The 11755-nt window shown below is 53.4% G+C and overlaps 1 protein-coding gene across 1 annotated transcript; it reads left to right on the top strand.

The window, feature by feature from the left end:
• Positions 1-895: 895 nt before the first annotated feature.
• LOC106591067 (mucin-2-like) lies at positions 896-10968 on the top strand. Its single transcript, XM_045712244.1, has 6 exons — positions 896-1544; positions 1722-5815; positions 6452-7651; positions 9502-9560; positions 9784-9917; positions 10227-10968. Exons 1-6 carry the CDS (start codon positions 896-898, stop codon positions 10328-10330), a joined length of 6240 nt encoding a protein of 2079 aa, XP_045568200.1. The 3' UTR covers positions 10331-10968.
• The last annotated feature ends 787 nt before the right edge of the window (positions 10969-11755 follow it).

Raw genomic sequence — 11755 nt, 5'->3', positions numbered from 1 at the left:
GCTGTCACTACCGCCTCTCCGGCATCAGCTGTTACCACCACCACTCCTCCATCAGCAGTCACCACCACTGCTACAGAGGCAGCTGTAACCTCAGCCAATCCTGCAGATGTCATCACCACCTCTCAGGCAGCAGCTGTCACCACCACCTCTCCGGCAGCAGCAGTCTCACCAAGGCAACTCCGGCAGCAGTCACCACTGCTCCGGAACCAGCAGTCACCATCGCCTCTACAGAAGCAGCTGTCACCTCCGCCCTCCTGCACAGCAGTCAATACCGCCTCTCCGGCATCAGCAGTCACTACCGCCTCTCCGGCAACAGCAGTCACTTCCGCCTCTCCGGCATCAGCAGTCACTACCACCTCTCCGGCATCAGCAGTCACTACCGCCTCTCCGGCATCAGCAGTCACTACCGCCTCTCCTCCATCAGCAGTCACTACCGCCTCTCCGGCATCAGCTGTTACCACCACCACTCCTCCATCAGCAGTCACCACCACTGCTACAGAGGCAGCTGTAACCTCAGCCAATCCTGCAGATGTCATCACCACCTCTCAGGCAGCAGCTGTCACCACCACCTCTCCGGCAGCAGGTCTCACCAAGGCAACTCCGGCAGCAGTCACCACTGGAGCTCCAGAACCAGCTGTCACCATCGCTGCTACAGAAGCAGCTGTTACCTCCGCCAATCCTGCAGATGTCACCACCTCCGCTCCATTAGCAGCAGTCACTACCGCCTCTCCGGCATCAGCAGTCACTACCTCCTCTCCGGCAACAGCAGTCACTACCGCCTCTCCGGCAACAGCTGAAAACACAACCTCTCCATCAGCTGTCACCATCGCCCCTCCGGAAGCAGCAGTCACCATCACTGCTACAGAAGCAGCTGTTACCTCCGCCAATCCTGCAGATGTCACCATCATACCCCTCAGACAGCAGCAGTCACCACCTCCACCACGACAGCAGCTGTCACCACCGTCAATCCTGCAGCAGCTGTCACCACCATCGCTCTGGCAGCAGCTGTCACCACGGCCTCTCTGGCAGCAGTCACCAACGCAGTTCCGGCAGCAGCTGTCACCACCTCTACTCCGGCAGCTGTCACCAACGAAGCTCTGGCATCTGCTTTCAACAACACCGCTCAGAGAGCATCTGTCACCACCACCTCTCCGGCAACAGCTGTCACCACCGCTGCTACGGAACCAGCTGTTACCTCCGCCAATCCTGCAGATGTCACCACTTCGCCGACAGCAGCTGTCACCACCACCGCTCCAGGATCAGCAGTCACTACCGCCTCTCCGGCAACAGCTGTCACTACCACCTCTCCGGCATCAGCAGTCACTACCGCCTCTCTGGCATCAGCAGTCACTACCGCCTCTCCGGCATCAGCAGTCACTACCGCCTCTCCGGCATCAGAAGTCACTACCGCCTCTCCGACAACAGCAGTCACCAACGCCACTCCGGCATCAGCAGTCACTACCACCTCTCCGGCATCAGCAGTCACTACCGCCTCTCCAGCATCAGCAGTCACCACCTCCACTCAGACAGCAGCTGTCACCACCGTCAATCCTGCAGCAGCTGTCACCACCACCTCTCTGGCAGCAGCTGTCACCACCTCCGCTCCGGCAGCAGTCACCACCTCCGCTCCGGCAGCAGTCACCACCTCCGCTCCGGCAGCAGCTGTCACCACCTCCGCTCCGGCAGCAGCTGTCACCACGGCCTCTCCTCCAACACCACCTCTCCGGCAGCAGCTGTCACCACGGCCTCTCCGGCAGCAGTCACCACCGCAGTTCCGGCACCAGTTACCAACGCAGCTCCGGCAACAGCTTTCAACAACACCAATCAGACAGCAGCTGTCACCAACACCACTCAGGCAGCTGTCACCACCGCTGCTACGGAACCAGCTGTTACCTCCGCCAATCCTGCAGATGTCACCACTTCGCTGACAGCAGCTGTCACCACCGCCGCTCCAGGATCAGCAGTCACTACCACCTCTCCGGCAACAGCAGTCACTTCCGCCTCTCTGGCAAAAGCAGTCACTACCGCCTCTCCGGCATCAGCAGTCACTACCGCCTCTCCGGCAACAGCTGTCACCACTGCCGCTCCAGGATCAGCAGTCACTACCGCCTCTCCGGCAACAGCAGTCACTTCCGCCTCTCTGGCAAAAGCAGTCACTACCGCCTCTCCGGCAACAGCTGTTACCGCCGCCGCTCCATCAGCTGTCACCACCACTGCTACAGAGGCAGCTGTTACCTCTGCCAATCCTGCAGATGTCACCACCTCCACTCCATTAGCAGCAGTCACTACCGCCTCTCCGGCATCAGCAGTCACTACCACCTCTCCAGCATCAGCAGTCACCACCTCCACTCAGACAGCAGCTGTCACCACCGTCAATCCTGCAGCAGCTGTCACCACGGCCTCTCCGGCAGCAGTCACCACCGCAGTTCCGGCAGCAGCTGTAACCAACACAGCTCCGGCAACAGCTTTCAACAACACCAATCAGACAGCAGCTGTCACCAACACCACTCAGGCAGCTGTCACCACCACCGCTCCAGCAACAGCTGTCATCACCACATCTCTGGCACCAGTTACCAACGCAGCTCCGGCAACAGCTTTCAACAACACCAATCAGACAGCAGCTGTCACCAACACCACTCAGGCAGCTGTCACCACCGCTGCTACGGAACCAGCTGTTACCTCCGCCAATCCTGCAGATGTCACCACTTCGCTGACAGCAGCTGTCACCACCGCCGCTCCAGGATCAGCAGTCACTACCACCTCTCCGGCAACAGCAGTCACTTCCGCCTCTCTGGCAAAAGCAGTCACTACCGCCTCTCCGGCATCAGCAGTCACTACCGCCTCTCCGGCAACAGCTGTCACCACCGCCGCTCCAGGATCAGCAGTCACTACCGCCTCTCCGGCAACAGCAGTCACTTCCGCCTCTCTGGCAAAAGCAGTCACTACCGCCTCTCCGGCAACAGCTGTTACCGCCGCCGCTCCATCAGCTGTCACCACCACTGCTACAGAGGCAGCTGTTACCTCTGCCAATCCTGCAGATGTCACCACCTCCGCTCCATTAGCAGCAGTCACTACCGCCTCTCCGGCATCAGCAGTCACTACCACCTCTCCAGCATCAGCAGTCACCACCTCCACTCAGACAGCAGCTGTCACCACCGTCAATCCTGCAGCAGCTGTCACCACGGCCTCTCCGGCAGCAGTCACCACCGCAGTTCCGGCAGCAGCTGTAACCAACACAGCTCCGGCAACAGCTTTCAACAACACCAATCAGACAGCAGCTGTCACCAACACCACTCAGGCAGCTGTCACCACCACCGCTCCTGCAACAGCTGTCATCACCACATCTCTGGCAGCAGTCACCAACAAAGCTCTGGCAACTGCTTTCAACAACACCAATCAGACAGCAGCTGTCACCATCACCACTCCGGCAACAGCTGTCACCACCGCTGCTACGGAACCAGCTGTTACCTCCGCCAATCCTGCAGATGTCACCACTTCGCCGACAGCAGCTGTCACTACCGCCTCTCCGGCATCAGCAGTCACTACCACCTCTCCAGGATCAGCAGTCACTACCGCCTCTCTGGCAACAGCTGTCACTACCGCCTCTCCGGCATCAGCAGTCACTACCGCCTCTCCGGCATCAGCAGTCACTACCGCCTCTCTGGCATCAGCAGTCACTACCACCTCTCTGGCAACAGCAGTCACTACCGCCTCTCTGGCAACAGCAGTCACTACCGCCTCTCTGGCAACAGCAGTCACTACCGCCTCTCCGGCAACAGCAGTCACTACCGCCTCTCCGGCAACAGCAGTCACTACCGCCTCTCCGGCAACAGCAGTCACTACCGCCTCTCCGGCAACAGCAGTCACTACCGCCTCTCTGGCATCAGCTGTCACCACCGCCGTTCCGGCATCAGCAGTCACTACCGCCGTTCCGGCATCAGCAGTCACTACCGCCTCTCTGGCATCAGCAGTCACTACCGCCTCTCTGGCATCAGCAGTCACTACCGCCTCTCCAGCATCAGCAGTCACCACCTCCACTCAGACAGCAGCTGTCACCACCGTCAATCCTGCAGCAGCTGTCACCACCGCCGCTCCATCAGCAGTCACCACCACTGCTACAGAGGCAGCTGTTACCTCAGCCAATCCTGCAGATGTCATCACCACCTCTCAGGCAGTAGCTGTCACCACCACCTCTCCGGCAGCAGGTGTCACCAAGGCAACTCCGGCAGCAGTCACCACTGGAGCTCCAGAACCAGCTGTCACCATCGCTGCTACGGAAGCAGCTGTTACCTCCGCCAATCCTGCAGATGTCACCATCTCCGCTCCATCAGCAGCTATCACCATCACCCCTCAGACAGCAGCAGTCACCACCTCCACTACGACAGCAGCTGTCACCACCATCAATCCTGCGGCAGCTGTCAACACCACCGCTCTGGCAGCAGCTGTCACCACCGTCAATCCTGCAGCAGCTGTCAACACCATCGCTCTGGCAGCAGCTGTCACCACGGCCTCTCCGGCAGCAGTCACCAACGCAGTTCCGGCAGCAGCTGTCACCACCTCTACTCTGGCAGCTGTCACCAACGAAGCTCTGGCATCTGCTTTCAACAACACCGCTCAGAGAGCATCTGTCACCACCACCTCTCCGGCATCAGCAGTCACTACCACCTCTCCGGCAACAGCAGTCACCACCTCCACTCAGACAGCAGCTGTCACCACTGTCAATCCTGCAGCAGCTGTCACCACCACCTCTCCGGCAGCAGCTGTCACCACGGCCTCTCCGGCAGCAGTCACCACCGCAGTTCCGGCAACAGCTGTCACCACCTCCGCTCCGGCAACAGCTTTCAACAACACCAATCAGACAGCAGCTGTCACCAACACCACTCAGGCAGCTGTCACCATCACCACTCCGGCAACAGCTGTCACCACCGCTGCTACGGAACCAGCTGTTACCTCCGCCAATCCTGCAGATGTCACCACTTCGCTGACAGCAGCTGTCACCACCGCCTCTCCAGGATCAGCAGTCACTACCACCTCTCTGGCAACAGCAGTCACTACCGCCTCTCCGGCATCAGCAGTCACTACCGCCTCTCCGGCATCAGCAGTCACTACCACCTCTCCGGCAACAGCTGTTACCACAACCACTCCTGCAGCAGCTGTCACCGCCGCCGCTCCATCAGCAGTCACCATCACTGCTACAGAGGCAGCTGTTACCTCAGCCAATCCTTCAGATGTCATCACCACCTCTCAGGCAGTAGCTGTCACCACCACCTCTCCGGCAGCAGTCACCACTGCAGCTCCGGAACCAGCTGTTACCATCGCTGCTACAGAAGCAGCTGTTACCTTTGCCAATCCTGCAGATGTCACCACCTCTACTCCATTAGCAGCAGTCACTACCGCCTCTCCGGCAACAGCAGTCACTACCGCCTCTCCGGCATCAGCAGTCACCACCTCCACTCAGACAGCAGCTGTCACCACCACCACTCCCGCAGCAGCTGCTACCACCACAACTCCTGCAGCAGCTGCTACCACCACAACTCCTGCAGCAGCTGCTACCACCACAACTCCTGCTACAGCTGTCACCACGGCCTCTCCGGCAGCAGCAGTCACTACCGCCTCTCCGGCATCAGCAGTCACTACCGCCTCTCCGGCATCAGCTGTCACCACCATCACTCCTGCAGCAGCTGCTACCACCACCACTCCTGCAGCAGCTGCTACCACCACAACTCCTGCAGCAGCTGTTACCACCACCACCATTCCTGCAGCAGCTGCTACCACCACCACTCCTGCAGCAGCTGCTACCACCACAACTCCTGCAGCAGCTATCACCACCATCACTCCTGCAGCAGCTGCTACCACCACCACTCCTGCAGCAGCTGCTACCACCACAACTCCTGCAGCAGCTGTCACCACCACCACTCCTGCAGCAGCTGCTACCACCACAACTCCTGCAGCAGCTATCACCACCACCATTCCTGCAGCAGCTGCTACCACCACCATTCCTGCAGCAGCTGTCACAACCACCACTCCTGCAGCAGCTGTCACCACCACCACTCCTGCAGCAGCTGTCACCACCACCATTCCTGCAGCAGCTGTCACCACCACCACTCCTGCAGCAGCTGTCACCACCACCACTCCTGCAGCAGCTGTTACCACCACCACTCCTGCAGCAGCTGTCACCACTACCACTCCTGCAGCAGCTGTCACCACCACCACTCCTGCAGCAGCTGTCACCACCACCACTCCTGCAGCAGCTGTCACCACCACCACTCCTGCAGCAGCTGTCACCACCACCACTCCTGCAGCAGCTGTCACCACCACCACTCCTGCAGCAGCTGTCACCACCACCACTCCTGCAGCAGCTGCTACCACCACAACTCCTGCTGCAGCTGTTACCACCACCACTCCTGCAGCAGCTGTCACCACCACCACTCCTGCAGCAGCTGCTACCACCACAACTCCTGCTGCAGCTGTTACCACCACCACTCCTGCAGCAGCTGTCACCACCACCACTCCTGCAGCAGCTGTCACCACCACCGCTCCTGCAGCAGCTGTCACCACCACAACTCCTGCTGCAGCTGCTACCACCACAACTGCTGCAGCATCTGTTACCACCACCACTCCTCCATCAGCAGTCACCACCACTGCTACAGAGGCAGCTGTTACCTCAGCCAATCCTGCAGATGTCATCACCACCTCTCAGGCAGTAGCTGTCACCACCACCTCTCCGGCAGCAGTCACCACTGCAGCTCCGGAACCAGCTGTTACCATCGCTGCTACAGAAGCAGCTGTTACCTCCGCCAATCCTGCAGATGTCACCATCTCCGCTCCATCAGCAGCTATCACCATCACCCCTCAGACAGCAGCAGTCACCACCTCCACTCCTGCAGCAGCTGTCACCACCACCACTCCTGCAGCAGCTGCTACCACCACAACTCCTGCTGCAGCTGTCACCACCACAACTCCTGCAGCAGCTGCTACCACCACAACTGCTGCAGCAGCTGTTACCACCACCACTCCTGCAGCAGCTGTCACCACCACCACTCCTGCAGCAGCAGTCACCACCACCACTCCTGCAGCAGCTGTCACCACCACCACTCACGCAGCAGCAGTCACCACCACAACTCCTGCAGCAGCTGTTACCACCACCACTCCTGCAGCAGCTGTCACCACCACCACTCCTGCAGCAGCTGTCACCACCACTACTCCTGCAGCAGCTGCTACCACCACCACCACTCCTGCAGCAGCTGTCACCACCACTACTCCTGCAGCAGCTGTCACCACCACCACTCCTGCAGCAGCTGTTACCACCACCACTCCTGCAGCAGCTGTCACCACCACTACTCCTGCAGCTGCTACCACCACCACCACTCCTGCAGCAGCTGCCACCACCACCACTACTCCTGCAGCAGCTGTCACCACCACCACTCCTGCAGCAGCTGTTACCACCACCACTCCTGCAGCAGCTGTCACCACCACCACTCCTGCAGCAGCTGTTACCACCTCCACTCCTGCTGTCGCATCAACTGACCCTCCATCTTCTAGTGAAGGAGTCCTGAGTCTTCAGTTCAGTCTCGACCAGACGTTCAACTCAGATCTTTCCAACCCGTCCTCTTCAGAGTTCAAGACCCTGGCGGTCAAAGTGGTCTCTGAGGTAAGTATCAAGGCGATTCCACGCCAGCGTTGGTAGCAAAATATTTCTGGTATCTCAGATTCTCACACAGAAACTTCATTGGGAGGAAGGCTTTTGTATCACAAACCATTTTGGGGGGAAAGTCATGATGTAAGTGTTAGACCTGTACAATCCTCCTGTAAAACCCCTATCATCAGTGAGCCTGTACAATCCTCCTGTAAAACCCCTATCATCAGTGAGCCTGTACATGCCTCCTGTAAACCCCTATCATCAGTGAGCCTGTACATGCCTCCTGTAAAACCCTATCATCAGTGAGCCTGTACATGCCTCCTGTAAAACCCCTATCATCAGTGAGCCTGTACATGCCTCCTGTAAAACCCCTATCGTCAGTGAGCCTGTGCATGCCTCCTGTAAAACCCCTATCGTCAGTGAGCCTGTACATGCCTCCTGTAAAACCCTATCATCAGTGAGCCTGTACATGCCTCCTGTAAAACCCCTATCGTCAGTGAGCCTGTACATGCCTCCTGTAAAACCCTATCATCAGTGAGCCTGTACATGCCTCCTGTAAAACCCCTATCGTCAGTGAGCCTGTACATGCCTCCTGTAAAACCCCTATCGTCAGTGAGCCTGTACATGCCTCCTGTAAAACCCTATCATCAGTGAGCCTGTACATGCCTCCTGTAAAACCCTATCATCAGTGAGCCTGTACATGCCTCCTGTAAAACCCCTATCATCAGTGAGCCTGTACATTCCTCCTGTAAACCCCTATCATCAGTGAGCCTGTACATGCCTCCTGTAAACCCCTATCATCAGTGAGCCTGTACATGCCTCCTGTAAAACCCCTATCATCAGTGAGCCTGTACATGCCTCCTGTAAACCCCTATCATCAGTGAGCCTGTACATGCCTCCTGTAAAACCCTATCATCAGTGAGCCTGTACATGCCTCCTGTAAAACCCCTATCATCAGTGAGCCTGTACATGCCTCCTGTAAACCCCCTATCATCAGTGAGCCTGTACATGCCTCCTGTAAAACCCCTATCGTCAGTGAGCCTGTACATGCCTCCTGTAAAACCCCTATCGTCAGTGAGCCTGTACATGCCTCCTGTAAAACCCCTATCGTCAGTGAGCCTGTACATGCCTCCTGTAAAACCCCTATCATCAGTAAGCTGTACATGATACAGACAATCTCTTGGTGTCATTATACCCCTAATAGATTGTGTTCTCAAATATGGACATGTCTACATTCTGAAAAACAATTTTTCACATTAATTTATTCAACAACAAAAATATTAAAGATGCCCTGTGCAGAAATCACTGAGAAGTGTGGTTTCTCTAATGATATGACACATTTTATACATAGAAATAGGTAATTTACCAATAAACAGCCCTCCTTTACATTTTAGTCATTTAGCAGATGCTCTTATCCAGAGCGACTTACAGTAGTAAATGCATACATTTCATACATTTAATTTCATGCATTTATTATTTATTTTCCTGGCCCCCCGTGGGAATCGAACCCACAACCCTGGCGTTGCAAACACCATGCTCTACCAACTGAGCCACAGGGAACCTTCACAATTGTACATTCCAACATATCACCAGCAGAGAGAGTTCCCTTTGAATCCATTTGCCATTCGTTGTGTTGGTGGTGATCAGAACTTCAGAATCAGCAGAGATTCTCAGGAAATGTGATGTTCTTGTAGAATATATTGTTCCAAACAATATTTATTCAAATTATTAACAAAGTCAAAAAGGGTACTATTGAAGAGGTCTAATTTACTATGAAAGACAATTAAAAACCAAAGCTTCTATTAAAGCAGTCAAGGGCCCTGTTTTCATTGAACCTTTGATCATCCTATCTTTCAACGCAGGTGAACAAGGCTTATGCTGGGACCCCAGGCTTCAATCGTTCTATTGTTAACTCATTCAGGTAAGTGTATGAATTCTCATTACTGATTGACTAGGTTTCTGTTCTACCTTATGTTATTTGTACTACTACATTGATATTGATTACTGCATTGTTGGGTTTAAAGCTTGCTAGAAAAGGCATTTCACTGCACTTGGGCACATGACATTAAAACTTGAAAACTTTGACGATTCTGGTGATGATGATTTCTGAGGGTTTGTCCATTTCCTCTCCTTCTCCTGAGTAGGAGTGGATCTGTAGTTACCGACATGACCCTCGTGTTCGACAAGCAGACTTCGGTTCCCAGCTCAAACAGCGCACAAGCAACTTTCACCAACAGTCCCACCTCCCTGAACATTCTATCAGGCAGCATCATTTTTGGTAAGTATTCACCGCCAGGGGTGGATTTGCCATCTGGCATTTTGGGCAAATGCCCAGATGGGCTGGTACATTTTCAGCCCAGTGGGCCTGTCTAACGTGTGAAAAGTTATAATTATCTGGCTAATAATTTGGGGGAAAATGAGTCAATGTGTTAGAAATGCCAGGGCCAATTTCTGGTCCCAGTCCGCCCCTGTTTCACTGTCACCATACACATCTATAAGAGCAAAGTCAACATTTGAACAGAAACATGAAAAGACAATCCACTTTTGTAATCTACTGAACAATATCTCTGTTTTTCCTACTTTTCAGAGTCATCAACCACATCAGGAAGTGCTCCCCGACCCACTGCCTTCACTCTGGCTGCCTTGCCTCTCAGTTTGGCTCTGTTAATGGTACAGCTGTTGGCTAGCTAATAGCCTGGGACATAGCTGCTGTGGCTTTGCTAGCTGGCGGCTAGCTAATAGCCTGGGGCGTAGCTGCTGTTGCTCTGCTAGCTGCTAGGCTAGCTAATAGACTGGGGCATAGCTGCTATGGCTCTGCTAGCTGCTAGGCTAGCTAATAGCCTGGGGCATAGCTGCTATGGCTCTGCTAGCTGCTAGGCTAGCTAATAGCCCTGGGCATAGCTGCTGTGGCTCTGCTAGCTGCTAGGCTAGCTAATAGCCTGGGGCATAGCTGCTATGGCTCTGCTAGCTGCTAGGCTAGCTAATAGCCTGGGACATAGCTGCTGTGGCTCTGCTAGCTGCTAGGCTAGCTAATAGCCTGGGGCATAGCTGCTGTGGCATTGGTTTAAACAATCAACCGTTTCCCAGCTCTCATAGATACAGCCTTAAAGCTAGAATCCTTAGTTGCTACACCCATTTTTTTTACTTATAAATTAATTATATCTACCCATTGATTCTAGAAGAATATAACATACGAATGCCTCATGAGTTTAGCTCAACTTCCGTACCCCATCAGAACCCAAAATATAAGCTTGTTTTACTCCAATGTTTCTAAACAATGCAAACAAACACTGTATAGCTTTAAAACATTATTAAAACTATAATTCTGATATCATGGATGGTCAGTCCTGGCAACCATAGCTCTGCCTATGAATTTGAGAGTGGTCACATTCGTATAGCCAAAAACAGAGAGCAGGTGTGAATTTGTTATTGTTTCAGTTGAGGATTCTATCTTTAAGATGAATTACCTGCCTAAGCACACATTCAATTTGAGAGTTATTATTTCTATACAGCCTACACACGGCTACCTCTGGTTAACAGCTGATTTGATGGAAGCTAGGGCCCTTATCTTTCAAGTTACTATTATTTAACACTTAACCATACAGGCTCTCACAGACGTCAATGAATTATGTATTTGCACCAGGTACAAAGCAACTTGCAGACTATTTATCAGTAAAAAAAAAAATTACTGAAAAAATACTGAAAGATTACAAAAACTTTCCTATTGCACAATTTGTTTGCTTTTTAAAAACTTTAAAAATATATATATAGCTTTTTTTTTTTTGTGTTTTATTTGATCATAGTTCCCTTTTTTAATTATTAACTGCTTTAATTATATTTACATTTAAATTCACCAAGACTGGTATGATATTTACTTTTAGTTATTTTGGGCATATCACTGAAAATGTGGACCACTACAATATTTTAATACTGTTGTAGAGCCTCGCCTGGTTTGTACTTGTCTTGTTATTATTAAATCTAATATATTATCTATATTCTCGAGTGTTACATATGTCATTTTTTTCATTACTGTTGGAATATAATGACATTTTGTCACATGTCAAAATCCTTCTAAGGGATCATCTCAATAGTCTAGTCTAATATCCTTCTAGGGGT

The sequence above is a fragment of the Salmo salar genome, unplaced genomic scaffold (assembly GCF_905237065.1).
Source record: "Salmo salar unplaced genomic scaffold, Ssal_v3.1, whole genome shotgun sequence".
Taxonomy (NCBI): Eukaryota; Metazoa; Chordata; class Actinopteri; order Salmoniformes; family Salmonidae; genus Salmo; species Salmo salar.
Note: the sequence above shows the minus strand (reverse complement) of the source record. Positions and strands in the feature narration are given on the sequence as shown.